This window comes from Gymnodraco acuticeps, unplaced genomic scaffold, assembly GCF_902827175.1.
Source record: "Gymnodraco acuticeps unplaced genomic scaffold, fGymAcu1.1, whole genome shotgun sequence".
In the NCBI taxonomy this organism is placed as follows: Eukaryota; Metazoa; Chordata; class Actinopteri; order Perciformes; family Bathydraconidae; genus Gymnodraco; species Gymnodraco acuticeps.
Window position 1 is genome coordinate 4,996,497 of NW_022990701.1, and position 22,797 is coordinate 5,019,293.

At 42.0% G+C, this 22,797-nt stretch overlaps 1 protein-coding gene across 1 annotated transcript in view; it reads left to right on the top strand.

Annotated features, from left to right (window-relative positions):
* myo15ab (myosin XVAb) overlaps positions 1-22,797 on the top strand; it is a 73,174-nt gene that overhangs the window by 23,661 nt on the left and 26,716 nt on the right. Inside the window, exons 5-40 of the mRNA XM_034231244.1 lie at positions 180-2,636; positions 2,766-2,885; positions 3,010-3,327; positions 3,586-3,783; positions 3,926-4,158; positions 4,693-5,086; positions 5,590-5,672; positions 5,889-5,952; positions 6,066-6,175; positions 6,857-6,931; positions 7,136-7,226; positions 7,350-7,355; positions 7,448-7,551; positions 8,153-8,216; positions 8,531-8,644; positions 11,431-11,592; positions 11,746-11,859; positions 11,967-12,025; positions 12,320-12,443; positions 12,546-12,641; positions 13,692-13,823; positions 14,451-14,576; positions 14,953-15,030; positions 15,289-15,437; positions 16,180-16,225; positions 16,338-16,462; positions 17,608-17,725; positions 17,817-17,992; positions 19,574-19,658; positions 19,761-19,793; positions 19,925-20,006; positions 20,277-20,407; positions 20,735-20,830; positions 21,312-21,440; positions 21,552-21,658; positions 21,982-22,160. Coding sequence (XP_034087135.1) covers positions 180-2,636; positions 2,766-2,885; positions 3,010-3,327; positions 3,586-3,783; positions 3,926-4,158; positions 4,693-5,086; positions 5,590-5,672; positions 5,889-5,952; positions 6,066-6,175; positions 6,857-6,931; positions 7,136-7,226; positions 7,350-7,355; positions 7,448-7,551; positions 8,153-8,216; positions 8,531-8,644; positions 11,431-11,592; positions 11,746-11,859; positions 11,967-12,025; positions 12,320-12,443; positions 12,546-12,641; positions 13,692-13,823; positions 14,451-14,576; positions 14,953-15,030; positions 15,289-15,437; positions 16,180-16,225; positions 16,338-16,462; positions 17,608-17,725; positions 17,817-17,992; positions 19,574-19,658; positions 19,761-19,793; positions 19,925-20,006; positions 20,277-20,407; positions 20,735-20,830; positions 21,312-21,440; positions 21,552-21,658; positions 21,982-22,160 — 6,778 coding nt within the window. The remainder of the gene's footprint in view (positions 1-179; positions 2,637-2,765; positions 2,886-3,009; positions 3,328-3,585; positions 3,784-3,925; positions 4,159-4,692; positions 5,087-5,589; positions 5,673-5,888; positions 5,953-6,065; positions 6,176-6,856; positions 6,932-7,135; positions 7,227-7,349; positions 7,356-7,447; positions 7,552-8,152; positions 8,217-8,530; positions 8,645-11,430; positions 11,593-11,745; positions 11,860-11,966; positions 12,026-12,319; positions 12,444-12,545; positions 12,642-13,691; positions 13,824-14,450; positions 14,577-14,952; positions 15,031-15,288; positions 15,438-16,179; positions 16,226-16,337; positions 16,463-17,607; positions 17,726-17,816; positions 17,993-19,573; positions 19,659-19,760; positions 19,794-19,924; positions 20,007-20,276; positions 20,408-20,734; positions 20,831-21,311; positions 21,441-21,551; positions 21,659-21,981; positions 22,161-22,797) is intronic.

Below are 22,797 nucleotides of genomic sequence, written 5' to 3' on the forward strand. Positions count from 1 at the left end.
TGCCAATATATACATTTATAGAACGTATTTTCCATAATGTGGACAGGTGTAATGACATTTTAATTTCACTAGAATCTATAAACTATATTCAACACTGTAACACATTTTAAAACCAAATCTATTTCTTCCCATCTTCTTTCATTCTCAAATGATTGTACTCTTATTTTTTTTTTCGTCAGCAGATGATGACTGACCCAATGATGATGTCACAACAGGGTTATGGTTCCGTGATCCCTACTCCAACTGCCATGATTATTAAACAAGCAGGTTTGTCCCCCCATTCTGTACGGCGCCTGCAACCGCCCTCTCCGACTCCCTCCCGCCGCTCTGTCATCATGCCATCCCCCAAGATGCAGCGTCATCCCTCTGCCATGGCTTCCCCAGTACCTTCTCCTATGCTTCCACAGAGACGCAGCCCCTCCCCACAACCATCCATGAGGAGTGGGTTCATAAATACCCAAAGAACCCCCTCTGTAATGTCGAGACAAATCTCACGTCCTTCCTCCCCTATGGCCTCCCCCCTTGCCCATCCTAGAATGCAACCTCAGAGATCACCATCTCCTCTGGCTCGAGGACCCTCACCCCCTCACTCACCCCGTATCTCCATGATCCGTAGAAGTCCTCCACCCTCCCCAAGAGCATCAATGAGACAGCGTTCTCCACCTTCCTCCCCCCGTGCTTCAATGAGGAGGCGAAGTCCACCAGCCTCACCCACTGCAGCCCGCAGCCCGCTTGGAGGGAGAATGTTGCGAGGTCCACCCTCCCCTATCCCTCCTTCTGGTCATGCATCTCCCCCTCACTCTCCACAACGCAGTAGAAGACCATCTCCTTCCCCCTCCCTATCTCGTCGCAGTTTGTCTCCTGCAGGGCCTCGGCCGGCCCAATTATCTCCTACCCTCTCCCGTCGCTCAACACGGGTGCTCAGGGACCCCACACCACTGACCCGGCCTAGGATGCGGGGAAATGTTCCCTTAGGCACCGTCAGGCCCTCGCCCATGGGTCTCCGAGGGCGCCCTGTACCCCCACCCACCCAGAATGTGCGTCCATTCCGCCCCTCCTCGATACGAAGCAATAGATCATCTGTTCTTACAGTGGACTCCCACCTCTCTTCCCCTTTTCACTCTCCTCACATGGTCCACCGTGCTCCCTTGGGGAGGCGAGAATCTGGTCGATTTCCTGCTCGCCCTGTGGCTCGAGGACATCCTCTCATGGCCCAGCAGTCTATAAGAAGGATGCATCCAGCCTCTCCACAGCCCTCCCTTAAACAAATGCCACAACGTACATCCCAGCGCTTGTCTCCTAGACTTTCTCGTCAGTCCTCCCCCCTTCTGCCCTCACAATCCCCCCATCATCCCTCTTACGCACAAGAAACGTATGTTAGAGACCCCTATGCTGATCCTTACACTGAGCAGTCACATCATTTTGCAGCCCCCACTTCTCCTATGTTATCGGGTGCTTTGCAGAATCAGTCTATTCAACAGGCATCTTTTGCTTCTCCCTTTGGCCCAGGGCCAGCCCAAATGGTAGACATGGGTGAGATGGTTACTGAATATGCAGAACCTTATGCTCCTTCATCCCCTTCACTTTCAGGTGCAATGCGAAACCAGGTAATTCGGGATGCATCCTATGTTCCCTCACTGCAGAGACCAATGTCACCTTATGAGCAGCCAATGACCCCTCAATCTCCGGTGCTGTCTCGGGCTCTGAGGAATCAAGCTTTACAGAATGCATCTTATGCTTCTCCTTTACAAATGCCAATGTCTACTTATGAACAGCCTTTGCCCCCTTCTTCCCCAATGCTGTCTGGAGCTTTGCAAAACCAGGCAGTGAGAGAAGCCTCTTATAGGTCTCCTCTTCAAAGGCCTCAGTCCCCATATGCCCAATCTGTGCCTTCATCTCCAATGCTCTCTGGAGCTATGAGACATGGCCAGGCCCTAAGAGGTGTGGCTTCTTATCAGACTCCACAGCTCCATTCACCATATGGACCAACTGTCGTGACTCCATATGATTATATTTCAGAGCCTGGCCCATCACCACTTCTTCATGATGCCCTACAGAACCGGTCTAATATGCAGAATGTCTCATCTTTAAAATCCCCTCTGATGCAAAACCGTAACCCTTATGCACCGGCTGGGCCTCAGCTCCATAATGCTCTTCAACAGAACCCAAACCTCCGCCAAGCATCTTATAGGACACCTCTGCAACTCAGCCGGTCCCCATATGGACCCCCACCACCTTCTTCACCAATGCTAGGAAGTGCCCTGCGAAACTCACAATTGATGCAGGCCTCGTACCGTTTACCAGACGGATCTTTGGTGTCACCATATCCATCTTCCCCTTCCTCCCCAATGCTTGGTAATGCCTTGCAAAACCAACAACTCCGTGAAGCATCGTACACCTTGCCTGATGGATCAGTTATCAGCCGGTCCCCATATGGACCCCCACCACCTTCTTCACCAATGTTAGGAAGTGCCCTGCGAAACTCACAATTGATGCAGGCCTCGTACCGTTTACCAGACGGATCTTTGGTGTCACCATATCCATCTTCCCCTTCCTCTCCAATGCTTAGTAATGCCTTGCAAAACCAACAACTCCGTGGAGCATTGTACACCTTGCCTGATGGATCAGTTATCAGGGTAGGTACTAAGGAACATGTCTAAATACCTGTATAAACTGATATGTATGTCTGTCTACATGCAGTTCAACGTTTTTTTATAACAATGCTTGCACTCTCCTATATTTCACCCCATCCCGCACCCACACAGGACCCCCGCATGCCCCAGAGGCCCAAGTCACCTAACCTTTCAAAAGCTCTTCAGAACCGAGATGTGATGTCTGCTTCATATACTCTCCCTGATGGCACCCTTATAGACCCGAGACAGCAAGTAACCAATGACACATTAACCTCTTATTGTGGTATTAATTTATTCTGTCTCCCTACTGTTGTTTACCATGTATTAGTTCAAGCTGATGGATGTTCTTCTTGCTCGGTTGTCTCTGCTTTTTCAGCAACCTATTTCCCCAAACCTGGCAAAGGCCCTTAGCAACCCAGCTCTGCGTGAAGCCTCCTATTCTCTCCCTGATGGTACTATTGTGATTGATCCCAAGAAACAGAAGTCACCGAACCTTGCAGCTGCACTTCGAAACCCTTATCTGAAAAGTGCATCTTACACCCTGCCCGATGGTACTATCATCATTGATCCACGGAAACCTCTTTCTCCAAACCTCTCAAGTGCCCTTCAAAACTCTGCCCTGCGGGACGCCTCCTTCACTCTACCAAAAGGAGTTCAGGACCCGAATATACCCGTTTCACCAAATTTGGCTAAGGTTAGCTTTATTGTTAATTTTCTATTTGTTTTTCCCTATTTCTTTTGTAACTTATTACTTTTCACATCACAAGTATATGGTACTTAAAAGGTTACCCAAAAGGTATGTAAATTTTGTTTTGCTAATAGATATGACTGTTGATGAAATACGTATATTCCAAAAGTTGCCGCTTTACGTAATTCTACTGCTGGTCAATTCAATTGCACTTGTCAACCTCCCACACCTACTTTTACTAAAACCAGCTGTTTTAATTCTTAGGCCCTCAATAACCCAGCCTTGAAAGGAGCTTCGTACACCCTCCCAGATGGAACGATTATAGTGGACCCTAGAAAACCAAAGAGTCCCAACCTGAGAGCTGCTCTGCAGAATCCCTATCTTCAGGGTCTGTCGTACACACTGCCTGATGGAACCATCATCATTGACCCACGGAAGCCAGTTGGCCCTGACCTGTCTAAAGTGTGAACCTAACTTTGTATTAGCACCTGTTTGTTTTAGTGGCTCTTGTTTTTACTGACCCTTTCCCTGTGTTAACCCTAAACCTAAACATTTAGCAAATTAAAATATAAACTTGAATAACAACTTGGTGACTTCCCTGCAGGCTCTTACGAATCAGAACCTTCGTAGTGCATCATACCGACTCCCTGATGGTACCCTGGTTATCCCCGGCCAGAAGCCCAACCTTTCATCCGCTCTGAGGCAAAACCGGGCACTTCGGTCTACAGATCTCTATCATCTAACAGAGGACTCTGTACTGTCAGGAGCACCAAAACCCACCCCTCCCAACCTTGCCTCTGCGCTCCGTAATGATGAACTCCGTGGTGGCAATTTCAGGTAGGGAACTACACTATCAATTGTAAATTGTGATTGCAAGAGAACCACAGGATCAGTCGAAATCTGTTTTAAACAGTAGTTAACCCTCCTCATATTAATATTAATACTACGTTTTCAACAGTCCTTGTTTTATGAATGAAGCTTTACGGAAGTGGTAAACATGTTCCTGAAGAATTTCTCTTTAAACAATCAGTGACATTCAGCCAATCAAAGCCAACCCAGAAAGTGTCAAATTTAACACAAACTAATACCCCAGAGCAGGGTCATTTTCTTACACCTTGGACTATTGCACAGGAAGTTAATTTATTTCTTGATTGATCCATTTGAATTGTATATTTCTATAAAGGTTCCTGGGAAAGTACCTGCGGCAGAAATGCCCTACCGTATATGTAGAAAGGCCATGTGAATTTCCAATTATATCACAATAACAAAAAATCGACACAAAATATTTAATTGTCACATTTTAAATGTCAATATTGTACAACCCTGTGTAACATGTTCTTAATTGAAATAAACCCCTAATTGTTTCCACAGATTGTCGGATCGCTCTGTTCTCACACGTCAGTTTCACAACCCCCGCCTGTCTGAAGCTATCCAAAACCAGCAGCTTCGCTATGCCTCATACAGGGTGCCAACAGGCCTGCAGGGTGAGGATAATCGCTATGCCGTGGTTCCTCCCTACGGGCCACGCTCAGGACACTGGGCCAGGGATGCACGAGGAGGAGGGGAAGGCGGGGAAGATGTTTGGGCAGCTGAGAGGGTGTTACCACATGGTACGGTCCAGAATCTGTCAAAGTGGTCCATGTACAGAGAAGACGGTGTGTTAGAAGCATATTCACCAACACCTCGATTTGTGGACGGACAGCCTCATGAACAAGACTGGACTCCTGACAGAAATAGAGTACCTGGTCAAAGCTGGTATGACAAGGTAGCTACATTTATGTATTCGTGGGTTAAATCATATTTTGTGATTCTTTTTCAAATGATAGTTTATTGACAATAATTGGAAAGGACTTTCTCTCTATCTAGACATTGTTCAAGGAATTGCAACTGTGGAAAGTACAACATAGAAGCTGGAAAATCCACAAAATCATTAAAAAAGACAAAAAATAGAAACATATTTGAATGTCTGCATATTTGATGTCAGCTCTGTATCAACTGATAATGATATCGCTTTGACAATATTGCATGCCAGTGTTGATGAACCAATTTAAAAACCATAACCGTGTGTGTGTGTGTGTGTGTTGTGTGTGTGTGTGTGTGTGTGTGTGTGTGTGTGTGTGTGTGTGTCTGTGTGTGTGTGTGTGTGTGTGTGTGTGTGTGTGTGTGTGTGTGTGTGTGTGTGTGTGTGTGTGTGTGTGTGTGTTGTGTTGTGTGTGTGTGTGTGTGTGTGTGTGTGTGTGTGGGGGTGTGGTGTGTGTGTGTGTCCAGATCTACTCTATCCTAAGCATGCCCACAACAGGCCACAGGGTGAAACGCTGGGCAGAGGGGATGGAAGACATGACACAGCTGCCGTAAGCATTCTGCATAAGTTAGCAGTTTGAAAGAAATGATTCCTCAATTATTTCCCGACATGCTGCCAACTCTCTCCCCAATGGCTGATTTTGATATCTTGAATATCATTGAAAAGTAATTAATATTGGATATCAAAGTGGGTGTGGGAATCCTGCTGCAGTCTGCAATATGCGCTCTGTACATGTGTGTTTAATATCATCTGTGTTTAATTTCAGTGAGCTGAATGAGACCACAGTTTTAATGAACCTCAAGAAGCGCTACGACCAGGAGCTTGTATATGTATGTTTCATTTCTAGTATGCAAATAAGATAACTAATATCATCAAATGTCAAAGATATCCACTCATCCGCTCTCCTTCTTCTCCTTTCTTTCCCCCTTTTTTATCCATACAGACCTACATAGGCAGCATCCTTGTGTCAGTGAATCCCTACAAGTTGCTCAACATTTACGGCACAGACATGGTGCTTCAGTATGAGGGCCGTGGCCTGAGTGACAATCCTCCGTAAGACATGGGAGTGTGTGTGTTGGACCTTGACAATTAGTTCCAGGACTTGTAACTCCAGGAAGGGTTACGTTTTAAGTTAGGCCTCTCTTTCTATCTGTTGGTGACATTTCTTTAAAATCTGGTGAAAAGTTAGGCCACTTCTTAAACTAAAAATGCAAATCAAACATTTCTGAAATATCTTTAAACTTAAAATAAACAATTTAGATGACTGTGCAGGCTTGGTGGAGGTGTACATTCTCTTAACACTTTCTAGTTTTAATCAGAACACACCAATAAACTCTCTAAATTATAAAAACTTGTGCATGCATGTCCCTGTGTGAGTTTGTGCTGTTTATGCTACATCTGCCTAGATGCTCTGAGATATAGTGGGGTGGGAAATAGAGGTGCAATTGCCAGCTCTCCTAGGTGTTGGTGAACGGCTCATATTACACTGCTGTTGGTTGGTTGCCAAGGGAGAGTCCAGTTATGGATTTCACTACTACGACTTCAGAGCACACACACATGCGCGCACACACACACACACACACACACACACACACACACACACACACACACACACCACACACACACACACACACACACACACACACACACACACACACACACACACACACACACAAAACCAATTAGCATACAAATGGATTTTTCATTAAAAAAGTATGTTTTGTTGTGTTGCAGTCATCTTTTTGCCATTGCTAATCTCGCATATACCACCATGATGGATGCCAAAAAGGACCAGTGTATTATGATCAGGTATGAACACTTTATTATCATTTGCAACACTTGAATACAATTTAAAAAAAACACTTGAAGATGTGTAACATTTGAGTGCTTATTTTTGCACATTTTCTTGGAATTTTCTATGAAATGCTTTGTCTACGATGTGAAACATCTTCTTTAAGTAATGAAGAAAAAGAAGTGCTGTAAAAGATGGGTTGACAATTGTTGTTATTACAGCGGAGAAAGCGGGTCAGGAAAGACGGAAGCTACTAAACTAATCCTGCGGTACTTGACAGCCATACATCACAAAGGCAACATTACACAACAGGTAGATACAGTGTATAAAGTACATTAAGTACTAACAAGCATGCTAACATACAATGTGCATACTGTTTCACTTTAAGCTAACACTCTTATTTGCTCCTTTATTCTCATGTCTTCTTGACAACAGATAGAGGTAAAGTATATGTGTTGTTCGGTTTTGCTCTCATGATATCATCGTTGTTGAAAGTAGCCAGTGTAACATTTCTGCCTGTCGTGGTTGGTCAGATCCTGGAGGCCACGCCCCTGTTGGAGTCTTTCGGTAATGCCAAAACAGTGCGCAATGACAACTCTTCACGCTTTGGCAAATATACGCAGATCTACATGGAGGAGTGAGTACTACTAATGTGTTTACACCCCGAAAATAACATGAATAGTGAATGCGACTATGTACTGTACATTGTCCTACAACAAGGCAAAGCTCTCTTTTGCTCTCTGCTTGAAATAATAGGACATTTTTGGATAAGGAATATGTGTGTGCATAACAAGGGTAGGGTGTGTTTTTCTCAGATGTAGCTGGAGGGTGCCCTGATAGATGTTTTTTCAGTTGTTTTTGTGGTATTCTGCAGATTTTTTTGGAGCATGCAAGTGTGAATGTACAAAAAGCCTTTTATATGATCATATCAAGAAGAAGAAGAAGAAGAAGAAGAAGAAGAAGAAGAAGAAGAAGAAGAAGAAGAAGAAGAAGAAGAAGAAGAAGAAGAAGAAGAAGAAGAAGAAGAAGAAGAAGAAGAAGAAGAAGAAGCATAAGAAACAGTTTGGAGTTTTCAGAGTCTGGAAAGTAAAACATCCTGATGATCTGGAAACAACTTCTCTCATTAGATCATAAGAATCAGATCCTTTATTGCAATAGATTTATTTATGTAACTTTAACCAAGACTAACTGTGCGTGCGTGCATCTGTGAACCTGTCTTTTTTTATGTCATTTACAAGGGGTGTAATCAGCGGTGCCATAACGTCTCAGTACCTGTTGGAGAAGTCCCGCATTGTCTTTCAGGTGAAAACACACACATGGACTCAAACATACACACACTTAGCAGGTTAGGCAGAGTCTTCTTACCAGTGAGTCATTGTGGGAAAGAGGAGATTGTAGAGGAAGACAGCATGAGAAGTGTCAAGCATGTTGAACTCTATTGTTACTGTACACAGGCCAGTCTGTTCATCAGTCATCTGTCCATTTGTCTTTTCCAAACCATTATTTCTTCTTCAGTAAAAGCTACCACCACATATCTTAACTGTTTGTGAATATGTGTGCACATTGTTGATTTTTAAATGTGGTATTGCCGTGTGTGTGTGTTGGTTCATCCACAGGCCAAATCGGAGAGGAACTATCACATCTTCTATGAGATGTTGGCAGGTCTTCCTCCTCATGAGAAGAGCTCACTGTATCTGCAGGAAGCTGAGACTTACTACTATCTAAATCAGGTGCTTGGAGAAATACAAAATACACTCCACTCCACACACACAGCACAAGGAGTGGTCACTATAATCAATTTGACAGTCACATAACAAATGAGCTGTCACATTTCAGAAGATTTCACATTATACTAATTGATCAATGGCACAAACATAAAACACATTGCGGTACCCACATACAGAATGAGGGATGTTTTCAGTGTGGATTTTTTTGTATCAGAGATATATTGAGAGATAACTGTTGTTTGATAATTTCAGTCCAAATTGGATGAATTACTTAAAACCCTGTGTAATCACTAGCAAGGCTTGAATGTTGCATTTTTGTATTGCTTTTCAGCAGTAGCTATGACCCCTCAAACAAAGCAATGTCTTGTCTACAGGCAGTAGTTAAAGCAGAGAGCAATTGTACCATGTTAGATTGTTTAATTTGAGCAACTGTCCAAAGGCTAAGAAGCTTAAACTAAACATAATTTGAATTGTAAGGAAATAAGGAAAAATTGTGAGAAAAAAATAGGTGTAGTTTATGTTGTGCATGGCTCTCTAAGGAAAGCCATGTTTATTGGTCAGTTGGTCAGTTCAAACAGATTTTTAAACCTATTAAATGGATAACCATCATGTTTTGTACCGACATTCATATTCAACAAAGAGGAAACATATTAATCTAGGTGTCCCCTTGACTCTCTCTTAAGCACACAGTGAGGGAAGCAATTTCCTTTGTATTGAAGGGTATCTACAACTATTGGATGGATTGCAATGATATTGAGGAGACAGTTATGTTCCCGCAGGGTGAATTGTAACAACTTGGGCTAACGCCTGAATTTTTTTATTTGTTTTTGTCCAACACATTGGCATTTTACAAAATACAGTACCCCAAATGTTGTTATTGTGACATCCCCATAAGTCTCAGCTTTACTTTACGTTTAGTGTTAGTAAGTAAGTTGGAGTGATGACACAGTGCTTATCATTTGTTTCTCCTTTAAAGAGACTGACTATTTCTGTGTTTATCCCTGTCATGGCACACTTGGTTGTCACCACAGACTGTATATATAAAGGTGGCCATCATTGAGCTGGTTTGCTCTTTTGCGTTTCTCAGTACCACTTCATGATGTGATGAAACACAAAGCAACACATTGCTCACGCCAAAGCTGATTAAAGATCCTTGACTAATTGCATCTTAATTGTTGCTGGTTACTAGGGCTTATTTTTTTTAAATAACACTAGGGAGAAAAGTAATGTGTCATTGCCTTCTGCGGTTGAATAATGCCACACCCTGAAGTAACCCTTTACAACACTTCTAGGGCTGTGTAACAATATCACAACTTTCCAAACACTTCCTGCATTTTATCCCTTTTGTAGACAGAACTAGAAAATAATGGCTTTCAGTATGGTCTTGCTCGCAGCCCATTAAAGCAGCAGATACTAAATAAACATTAATAATTTTAAATATTTCAAAAGGAATTTGTGTAAAAATAAAATGTTGTTGGAGAGTAGTGGTGGCATTTTATGAGCCTTTGATGCGTTATTCACATGGGTATCGAATAAGCAGTGTTGGGCAAGTTACTTCCAAAATGTAATACAGTACATTATTACTTATTACTGTCTTTTTTAAGTAATAAGTTACATTACAATATTACTGTCTCTGAAATGTAATGAGTTACACTACTTTTATATTACTTTTTAGTTACTTTATCAAAATAACCGCAAAAGAATGGCTAGGTATTTTAAATGCTGAAATGTAGTTTAGTGCAGCTCATTATACATCCAGTGAAGGGCAATGTGGTATAGCATAACAACTGTGTAGGCCATTAAGGCTACTAACAACTTGTATTACACAGCTTAGTTGAATACTAGATTCTGATTGTAAATTCTTAACATGTGACACGTTGTTAATACAGTAGTACAGACCACTGTCACGGACTATAATGAAGGATGCTAAGGAGGGTCAAGAAAGAGAAAGGAAAAGAGGTTAAAAGACGGAGCGCTGGACGTCAGATAAAGTTTAGTAGGCCTATATGGCCGTGCAATAAGCGTGATAATGTGCAGCGAGGCAGTCATTATGGGAAAAAGAACACCCGACAGGCTGATCAGGGAACCCGATGCGAAGCGGAGGGATTTTGATGAGCCTGAAGCGTAAACACCAGGTGTACTAATCTACCCGCACAATTTTTCTCTGGTGTCGGAATGTCTCGCGATGTTAGTGAATTCTTAAAATACAAAACAGCATTTAATTCCGGGTTAAAATGTGTTGTAACTGCGTTACTGAGAATTGTAACGGGTAGTATATTACCCACATTTAATTAGTAATGCGTTACATTACTTCGTTACAGCAAAAAGTAATACATTATTGTGACTCCGTTACTTTTGTAACGCATTACACCCAACATTGCGAATAAGCAATAATAAGTAAGGAGATAAGAAGTATCAAATGACATACTCTATTGGTATGGTTGTTACTTTAAGAGAACTGGTATATGGTAATTATAATGATCATTTAAAAAAGGATTCATGGCCGACTGCAGCAAGGTAAGAAGTTTGACCCCTCAGGTCAGAAAAAACTTTGATCAGCTGATTAGTTGGTCCTTAATTAGGAGCTTTGATTAAACAGGCTGAGGGTAAATATGTTGTTGTTGATAACTGTGTGTGTGGTGTGTGTGTGTGTGTGTGTGTGTGTGTGTGTGTGTGTTGTGTGTGTGTTGTGTGTGTGTGTTGTGTGTGTGTGTGTGTGTGTGTGTGTGTGTGTGTGTGTGTGTGTGTGTGTGTGGTGTGTGTGCGTGCGTGTGTGTGCATGAGTTCAGGGAGGGGATTGTACCATAGAGGGGAAAGATGATGGGGAGGACTTCAGACGTCTGCTGAGTGCCATGGACATCCTGTGTTTCACCCCAGAGGAGCTGAACGGCATCTACAGACTGCTGTCCTCTGTCCTTCATCTGGGGAACGTCTACTTCCAGCCACACCAGGTCACAAACACACACACACACACATACACATACATATAGACACACACACAAATTGGCTCCATCAATGCATTTAATTTCACGGTTGAATGATAATGATGATGTTGATAGATGATGGTAATAATGACTGGCGCTTGTGGGTGTGTGTCCCTGCAGGCTGAGGGTCAGGAGGTGGCGTCGATGGTGAGTGCGCAGGAGATCAGGGTGGTGGCTGAGCTGCTGCAGGTCTCACCTGAAGGCCTGCAGAAGTCTGTCACCTTCAAACTGACAGTGAGCAGAACACACGATCACACCGTCTCTGGCATACCACAGAGAAAGCTGTTTTTTAAAGAGATGAACAATTGAAGAGATGTTAACAGATGGTTTTGCTCCCCCAGGATACAGTAAGGGAGAAGATCTTCACTCCTCTCACAGTGGAGAGTGCTGTGGATGCCAGGTGAGTGGGTCTGAATATAGTATCTGTTGAATTCAATACTATGCGACTTCTTCTTCATGGAATAAAAGCCTATCAGTTTTGTTTCAGGCTTTATAGTTTCCTCGTTTAAAATCATACCAGGAGACGACTGAGAGGGAGTGAAGCGTCTTTGATTTTGTTCTCCTCCCATCTTTGGTAGAGGCATGTGAGGACAAAGGATGTCATGGCTGGGGGAGAGATTTTTCAGATGTCCTCTGTTTCCATAGGAACCGGGTATCCTGTTTCCATAGAAACCTTATTGTGTGTTTTTCATAGAGATGCTGTTGCCAAGATCCTGTACACGCTGCTGTTTAGTTGGCTGACAGAGCGCATCAACGGACGGGTCTACCCTCGCAACGAAGCGCTCTCCATCTCCATATTGGACATATATGGATTTGAGGTCAAGCTAAAGAGACCTGGCTGATTGATGTTACAGCGCTGATGCGTCTGAGCTGCCCTGTGTTAACTTCACTCCCCATTGTCTCCTCTCTTTACTCTCCAGGAGCTACAGGTGAACAGTTTTGAGCAGCTGTGCATCAACTACGCCAATGAAACCTTGCAGTTCTTCTTTAACAAGGTCATCTTCCAGGAGGAGCAGGTCAGGGAAACTACAAGTTAATATTTGTATGTAGAGTGCTCAAGGAATGAGCTGTAAAACACAGAAATAAATCAAAAACATTTCTCTGTGACTTCCTCCCATCAAAGTCAATTGGATTTCTGAATGGGTAAAGTGGGTTGAAATGGTACAAAGCATGTGGGTTTCAGTGTTCAAGTAAAAGTATATATACTATGGTCTTAAAGTACTCCATTACAAGAAAAAGTCCTGATTTCAAAATGTAAAGGTAAAAAAGTATTAGCATCAAAATATATTTAAAGTACAAAAAGTAAAAGTATTCATTCTGCACAATGGCCCATTTCAGAATAATATACAGGAGTATAATCAGCGAAATTTACTTCAAAGTAGAAGTACTTGTTTTTCATATTATCCAATTTTGTATACATGTAAGATCATTTAAGTATTGTCGTTGGTCAAGTGGACCACATTAAGATACTGTGTACATTATCAGCACAGTACTGCGTTATAACATGTCAGCATATCATTTTTTTTAGATGTACAAAGTAAGTGTCAGATATTTCCACAGAGGTCATCTCAATTTTAGATCTAATGGAAAGATCCCATTGACTTTTTGTCAGGGGAACCAGGGCCATGCTTACTTCTGGGTTTGCTCTATTCACAACATTCTGTTTTCCCAGTGGGGATGGATTTGATTTGTGCATCAAGAGACATCTAGGTTAAAGCCAGCCTGAAACTTAGTTGAATGTCAAAGTATAAAAAAAGGATATAAGACCGCTTGGTTTAATCACAAGACATTCAATGTGGTCACATCCAGTGAAATGATTAGGTTACCCAAATAAATCCATAATTTTAATCAAGATAAATGGTTAATGTAGAGTATAACAATTATGATATATTTTAGCCTTGATTGCAACATGACTCATTTTAGAAAAGCTCTTTTAAACCCACAAGGTCATTTAATTTCACAAACTATAGTGGACACAGCAATACTTGAGCTGAAGTGAAAACTGAAAACAACCAAGAAGAGATTTATAAACGCCGACCTGATTAACTTTTGTGCTGTGTGTGTAGGAGGAGTACATGCGGGAGCAGATCCCGTGGCAGCAGCAGCCCTTCAGCCACAACCAGGCCTGTCTCGACCTCATCGCTGCAAAGCCTCATGGGATACTGCGCATACTGGACGACCAGTGTGGGTTCCCTCAGGTACATCTACACTTGTTGAATCAAACTCTTAATCTACAAAGTAATTGTAAATCACTGAAATGTATAATAAACAGAGCTGATATAGGCTATACCAATACAAACAGTCCCTAGTTTAAACAAAGGTCATTAATTATTCATTGCTCCTTTAAAACTTGTTCTCCAAGCGTGCAAGGATTATATCCACTAGGACTAATGTTGTTAAATGTAGACTAGATACAAAATCTTACATTATTTACGTGTATTGTAAAGAAAAAAGTAACAGCTGACATAACATGATTAAAATATTTCATAGCACAATTTTGAAATAAATGTAGTTAAACATCTCACATATTGGATTTCTCATAAACCAGGGCACTAAAGTCTACTGCAGTCTTCTCGGATCAATACAAAACGATCCCACACGCTCACTTAATTGCCTACCTGCCGTTATCATTATTCCCGGGGCTCCTAATGTAAGACGTCTTGAGATAAACGTATTATAAAGTGTGAATAGAGTGAAATATGAACACGGTGTTACTGATGGAGGCAATCTGCTGCACACACACACGGGCAACATGTGTTTGTGCTGTAGAGATAGATTTAGTTTCCATGGCTCACCAGCCATTAACCGTCTCCAATCATCGCTAGGCAACAGACCACACCTTCCTTCAGAAGTGCCACTATCACCATGGAAACGACCCGCTATATGCCAGGCCAAAGATGCCACTGCCAGAGTTCACCTTGAAACACTACGCTGGGAAAGTCTCTTACCAGGTACATTTCATTTGACTTTATTTTGTTCTTTAATGTTTTTTCTTCTTCTCTTCCTTGTCATTTTCCTTTTCCTCTGGTTTTTTTGTAACAATTGAAGTGCCCTCTAGCATTAGCAACTGGGATACAACTAGACAACCACATTGCTTTCAAATTTGGCTAGTTGCCAGATTTCTGCTTTCTCAGAGCCTACTATTCTAAGGAAAGGTGCTCTTGTGGTATCTTCACATATTATTTGTTTACAAATTAAAATGTCTTCTTCAATGTATAAAAACTCCTCAGCCTCTTTTGCACACGGTGCTCAGGGATTTTACACTTTTACACTTGTTGAATTCCTGGTTTGATTTTGATCATAGTTTTCTAATGATTTGTGGTGCAGGTGCACAAATTCTTGGATAAGAACTTCGACACAGTCCGCCAGGATGTTTTCGACCTCTTCATTCAGAGCAAGAACAGAGTGAGACGTTCAAATAAACTTTATTTCCTTTGCCTTACTCTCTTAGTTTTCACCAACATTTACAGTAATACCCATTTTGTGTTGCTCAAGTGATCTTCAATCACATTTTAAATATCAAAATGAGTACTAATCAACATGTGTTGTAGTGCTGCCATTATACTTCAAGCTCATACAATATGATGCATATTTTGAGTTTTTCTTTTATTTTATTTTTAAATGTCCAACAACGTATGAAGTAAATATTGTTGTTGTGTACAGATGGTATCCAGTCTCTTCTTAAAGCACTCAGAGTTTGAGTCTCAACAGCGGTCGCAGCGGCGCAGCAGCACGGCTCGGCGTTTTCAGGCCAACACGGTCAGCGCGAAGTTTCAGAGCAGCCTGCAGGAGCTGCTGGAGAAGATGGAGAGGTTTGAGTTAAACATTTTACCTTTAGGGACAATAATTCATTACATTTTTTTTATTGGAGCGCTTTTCCAGGTGCTCAAAGCGCTTTACATTACAATGAAGTAACCTCTGGCACACCTTTATAACATCATTTGAAAATGTTACAGTTGTATTCCAATTGCATCCTATTTTCCACTGATTGGTGTTTTAGCTGCTTTTTTACAACTCTTTAAATGCCCAAAGTGAAACTGCTAAATGCATGCAAACATGAGTGCCATCATTCATTCCAACATGAATGAATGCATGTTTAGCTCCTGATAAGGTTAACATGCAACTCTAATACATTTACTGAGAGGTACTGCAAGATGTAGAGAGTATAATACGGGAACGGGAGTTACTTATTATTGTTATTGTCTTGTGCTTTAAAAGACAATGAAAACTGAACAATGGGCCTCCTTCAACAATATCTTACCAATGTTTCACTTAAATGTGTTGTGTTTATATTTTAAATATAAGTGGGTCAGTGTTTGTAGAAGCCATTCATATTGGGAAAATGCATTTTCTTTGCTTTATCTGAGTTTAGTCCTTTGTTTTATAGATTAAGAAAACAAGGCCCTGGAGTGCATTAAGTCTGAAACTGTTTATATGCTTCAATTGTGAAACCATGCGATGCTATAATGATTTATTGTTCAGTTGGTTTTCCTCAGTTTCAAATCATGCTTTCATTTATTTATCCATGCGTTCGTTCTCATCTATCTGTGACAGGTGTAACCCTTATTTTGTGCGATGCATCAAGTCAAACCATCGTAAGGTATATTTGCATGTTGGATAGTGTGTGCAGGTTTGCAGTGTTTTTTGTTTAGTTTTTTTGGATTGAATTGTAACAGCTCATGCAAATGATGTGTTTGCTAATGTATGTGTAGGAGCCAGCCGTGTTCGACATGCAGCTGGTCAACACTCAGCTTCATTACTCTGGTATCATGGAGACCATCCAGATCAGGAAGGAGGGTTATCCAATCAGACTGCACTTTCACAGCTTTCTCACAAGGTACGTTACTTACTAATCTTCACCTTAAATGTATTTTAGGATTGAATGTACACTTCAATTGAACCACATGTTGTAAAGACTCATCTCAACATCTATACAAAAAAAAACTATAATTACAATATATGTAAATGCAAATGAAAGAGCTGTGTCATTTTTAAAAGCCTATTTATGCAGAAATATCCCAAATTGTCAAGGAATGTGCAATGTTCACAGTACAAAGTATAAAATAACATGAAAAGTACAGCGATATAGTCCTAAATATGTTTCTGTAATGCACGGTGTTGTGTCTATGGGAGGCGATAAGTATTCATGTCAGTCTCGGTCCCCTACCTCTGCCACAGGCAGATTATTTTCTCAAACTAATTATTACTGTCCCTTTTAAATCTCAAGACCTTCAAAATGTCAAAATTACTTTAATTATAGGCTTTTTTTCTAGTGAGTGCACAATTCACACACCAATTTCCTCATACTGAAATAGCCATCTGGCACACGTCAGTGCCTGCAGTATGAAAGCAGCTGAAAGCATTGATCTCACAACATTGATTTTATTATCCTTTCTTTTTAATGACTGATTTTAAATGCCATTTTCTTAATGTCTTTCATTTTTTGTAAAGCACTTTGAATTGCCTTGTGTTGAAAAGTGCTATATAAATAAACTTGCCTTGCCTTGCCTAGCACCTCTGACCAGCGGCTGCCAAAGAAGTCTGACATACAGTATCACAGAAAAACACTTTCCTACACTTACAGTCAATTAGATTTACACCAAAACTACTAAATACAAACAAATACTTACAAACCAACACTCAGAACACTTATAATCCTAATCAGCCTCACACTAGGCCCCTGAGATTGACAGCCTTTAAACAGACTTTTAGTTGACTAAAATATGTTTTGTTGCTGCCTCGGTCCACAGTAGTAGTTTGCTTAGCTTCTGTGCCCGTGCTCCTGTCTGTTATTTCAAACTGGGGGCATGTTGACCACCATCTACTGTAGATAATACACTGTTTTACCATAATTACCTCAAAAAGCCCAACTACAATCTAACAATCCCTTTAACACACATGCAGCAGCTTTATATTTCACTGCTCTTGGTTTACATAAACAATGAATAATGTCATTTTGTATGTGTGTGTGGGTCTGCTCAGGTATAAAGCGCTGCTTTGCCTGAAGGACACTCCACCTGCAGACGGAGAAAACTGTGTCATCATGCTCCACAAGCTCGGCCCGGTCAAAAATGGCTCGTATCAGCTGGGAGTCAGTAAGGTGAGCCAATTACTCATGTACTAAATAAAGTCAAAATAATCATACGTAACAAATAATTGCTTTGGTAAGAAGATGTGTGTGTGCTTGTTAGATTTTCCTGAAAGAGGAGCTGTATCAGCTGTTGGAGGGGAAGCGGGACCGTGTGCTGCACATCGCTGCGATGACGCTGCAGAGATACACCCGCGCATGCTTTGTCCGAAAGAACTTTGCCAAGTTACGGCGCCGCATGTTTCTGTTTGGAGCTCGCTGCAAAGGATACCTGGCCAGGTAATGTTCAGCTGAACTAAAGGGATGCTGCTTCACAACATCAAACAAGCTGCACACAGTGGCAAACTGCTCAGCTAGAAGAGATCATTGTTTTAATCTGATGACAATTACACACTTACAAAATGCCAATTATTTTTAAATCCTCTGTGCTGGCGACAGGTGAGGCAGAAGTGCCAATCGCAAAGTTGATCAATCAAGGTCACTGCTACCTCACATCTGTCCAAACCTTGTGAATCTCGAGAACGCCTAAATTCCTTGAAATTTGGCACAAACACTGATTACAATTTGATGGACAAAAGTCAAGGTCACAAAGCATTATATCTGGCCATTAGATAAGCATCAAGGTGCTAAATGATGACCATTTCACCATCCATCCATCCATCCATCCATCCATCCATCCATCCATCCATCCATCCATCCATCCATCCATCCATCCATCCATCCATCCATCCATCCATCCATCCATCCATCCATCCATCCATCCATCCATCCATCTTCTCCCGCTTATCCGTGGTCGGGTCGCGGGGGTAGCAGTTCCAGCAGAGAGCCCCAAACTTTCTTTTCCCTGGCGACATCAACCAGCTCTGACTGGGGGATCCCAAGGCGCTCCCAGGCCAGCGAAGAGATATAATCCCTCCACCTGGTCCTAGGTCTACCCCTTGGTCTCTTCCCAGCTGGATGTGCCTGGAACACCTCCCTAGGGAGGCGCCCAGGTGGCATCCTAACTAGGTGCCCGAACCACCTCAACTGACTCCTTTCGACGCGAAGGAGGATGATCATTTCACACAAATGTCAAATTTAATTAAAATGATGATGTTATGACATTGTTGGACAGCCATGGGTGTAAACTGCAACTGGTCTTCTGAGACATACAACCAAGAGACTGTGATTCTAGATGCCAATAAATAGAAAAAAGAAAAAAAAAGTAATAGACATTCATTTATTTTGCAATCATCCTTGGTGTCATTCCTCTGGTTGAAAACCCCTCGTATCACCCGTCTCTTCCTGGAGGTTGGCTCTTCTGAGCTTCAGTTTTCTTTTATCGGCAGCAGTGAAATATAGTGATCGTTTTCAGCGAGCCGAGTATGTCAAAGCTTATTACAGGCAACCCTGTCTCTCTTCATGTGAGGAGACAGGGTCAGAGGATCAAAGTCTCGCTCATCCATTAAACATAATAGATTTCTCACTGACGGACAAACTGACAAAACCTGGAGCGTGGTGCACATTTGTATTTTATTTGAACGTTTAAAATGCACTTACTGGCTTAATGAGGACACTACAATGGCAATAAACACAAGGTCAAACCTTTTGAGTCTGTAATTATACTTCAGAGATAATTTATCACACTTTGATGAATACAGGGAGATTATAAATGTTTCCCAGAAGCTGTAACTAAATCTATACATGTAATGAAGACAAACCTTGCTAAATGAACTGTGCAGTGGTTTATGTCATTTTCTATTAATGGCTTTTAAATGAAAAAGTGCCAACTCCTTTAATGTGTTTCTTTAGATTTGTTTTACTACTCCCTGTATCTTTATGAGTAATCCATCTCCTATTGTTATTGCTTTTCCTGAACAGGAAAAAGCTTGCTCTGAGGATAAAGTACCTCATCAGGCTCCGCTCTATCGTGCTGCTCATTGTCAACCGCCAGCGTTACACGAGGGTATGCACACTGCGTCTGTGTCATTTGCAGTATGTGCGTCTGAAAAATGAATTTACAGATTGAACAAATGTGTGAAGTGTGATACTGTTGTCTTTCTGTCAGACAGTGCTGGAGCCTGCAAGGAAAGCAGAGGAGGTGAGTGAGGGTGTGAAATAAAGTGAAAAGTGTCTGAGAGGAGGGAGAGACACATTTGGAGAAAAGATGAAGCTGCAGCATCAGTGTGTCATATAAGTGTGTGTGTGTGTGTGTGTTTGCGATGTGTGTAGGATCGCATCAACAGAGAAGTGGTGAATGTCACAACGCTGCCTATTCCTGCTGAGCTGGCACTTCTGCTACAGGCGGCCTCAGGTACGCGCACACACATAGACACGCACACACATACACACACACACACATAGATGCACACACACAGATTTGCAGTCAGTCCGTGTTATATATAAACTTCCCTCCACCTTGTTTGGGTGTTGGCTGTGTGTGTGTGTGTGTGTGTGTGTGTGTGTGTGTGTGTGTGTGTGTGTGTGTGTGTGTGTGTGTGTGTGTGTGTGTGTGTGTGTGTGTGTGTGTGTGTGTGTGTGTGTGTGTGTGTGTGTGTGTGTGCGCGTGCGTGCGTGCATGCAGGTGGTGAAGAGCTGCATTCTGACTGCTTGGCGGTGGTGCAGGCTCCAAAAGTTCAGGTTGACCCCCAGCTGACACTTCCTCTGGACATCAACAACTACCTCATGACACACTACATCCGGGCCATATTTAGGGTAATGAAACACACAGAAAACAAACAAACAGAAAACACACAGAAAATATACATGTGAATAAAACGTTAATAGTCTTTCGGGAACCTTTATGTTGTCCGGCTCTCCATCCATGTCCCTATGTAAAATCAAGTGTGTGTGTGTGTGTGTGTGTGTGTGTGTGTGTGTGTGTGTGTGTGTGTGTGTGTGTGTGTGTGTGTGTGGTGTGTGTGTGTGTGTGTGTGTGTGTGTGTGTGTGTGTGTGTGTGTGTGTGTGTGTGTGTGTGTATGTGTATGTGTGTGTGTGTGTGTGTGTGTGTGTGTGTGTGTGTGTGTGTGTGTGTGTGGTAGGAGCCGTTGTTTGGGATGCTGACAGCCCCGCTGGAGAGTTCACTGATTCGAACGGATGAGGAGTTAAGACAAGGAGCTCTGAACCTTTTCATTCTGGTAAATATTGCATTCACATGCTGCTGGGAAACTTCAAAGTGAGCTGCTGATCAGCGTTACGTCAGGGAGTGAAACCGAGGAAAAATGAACATGACTTGTAGCTTAAGAAGGATTAGCCATTCGGGATAGTATTTCAAACGTGATAAAACCATGTGTTCAGAAGTCGTTTTGAACCTTTTGAACCTGATTTTACAACCATGCGTAGTCAGTTAAAATCTCTCTCCCTGGTAGTACAATTTTGGAGCGACTTCATGTAAAATGTAGAAATAATAAGCTTGTTTTTTTTCTGATATGCTTCATATGTGTACATGTGTACAGTGCTTATTGTCCATGCACATTGAGCATTGGAGTAAGTATATCCATTTACTTTCAGCAGGCATAATGTTAAAAGCTCAGACTAAGGACTTATAGGAAACCTATTTAGTTGTGATTTGACTTGTAAGGTTACAGAATGTGTCGTTAATGCCTCCACTTTTAATAGATACTGAGATTTATGGGTGACCCAAACTTGAATGGAGCTCAGGAGAATCTATTTGGGAACTACATCATCCAGAGAGGACTCGCCAATCCCAGCCTGCGAGATGAGATCCTGGCTCAGATAGCCAATCAGGTGAGGCCCTGCTCTTTCTTATAGCCGGTAGGATGGCAATAAAGGAAAATGTTGGACCAGAATATTTCTCTATTATTGCACATCTCTTTCATTTCTGCTTTCTTCCATTAGGTGTGGAGGAACCCCAACATTTTGAATTCAGAGCGTGGTTGGCTCCTCCTGTCCTCCTGCCTCTCCGTCTTCCTGCCTTCTCAACGGCTGACCAAGTACTTGCTGAAGTAAGAAACGTAGTGAAAAAGTGACATATGTTCACATCTCATGGAAATGTCTACGCAACATTTATACAGTACATTTATTGCATGCTTTTCAGTGCATGCATGTCATCTTTACACATGGTTCTTTACACATGTTTTCAGTACTTGTTTGGCAATTTTAAAGGACATTTTCAAGGTGCATAGCATCTGAAATACTGTGAACATTAGCGCATTCATGAGGGATATCTAAGGTTAAGTTGCTGGATCATATACTGTAGTTTTAAATGAAAGAAGGGACGTGATGTGGTTTCCATCTCTCTTTTTGCTCGTCCTTGTTGTGGTTGTAGGTTTGTGTCTGATTACGGGCCGGAGGGCTACGACTGTGTGTGTCAGCACCGTCTGCTTCAAGCTCTGCAGCGGTTAAATGTCGGGCCGGAGTATGTCCGCACGTATCCACCCTGCCTTCTGGAGTGGACCGCCAATCGCAAGAGAGCGCACACTGTTCTGCACATACACTGCTTCGATGGTGAGAACACACACCCACACAACACATGTAGCCAAGAGCTGGTTTTAATTCATTTTATATTCAGATCTAGTTGCCAAAGTTTGGATGGATGGGAATGAGAGTGAAAGTGATCACATTACCAAACATCTTTAGCTAGGTGCCATTGAAAACATGTATTTAAAAAGATTAAATAAAATAGATACAATTGAATTAAATAAGGCTTAGATGTACTGATCATTGTGCAACTAAAAGTGTGTGTGTGACTGTGTGTAGCTTTCTGCCCTCCAGCGACAGAGAGAGTCTTGTCTGTATATTTTCACTATAGCAGGAATTCAGTTTTGCCTTGAATAAATGTAAGTAATGATTGGCGTATTGATGCATTTTAAACATAATTAGTTAGACTCCCTTGGTTTTTGACTCCCTTTCATTAACCCAGCCTCACCTTTACTTGTTTTTCGTCTTTCCTTCTTCCCCTGAGCTCAGTCAGTGTGTTCAGTGTCCAGCACCGAAGAGTTATCCGTCTCTCATTTCCTCCTCTCATCCAGCTAATCTGTCCTCCGGCCTCTTGGCAGGCCTACTGAGGATTAGACGACACCTGAGAGCCTCTCTGGTTCACTGGCTTTGTTTGTGTCTGTTTGTTGATGCTGGTGTCTGTGTA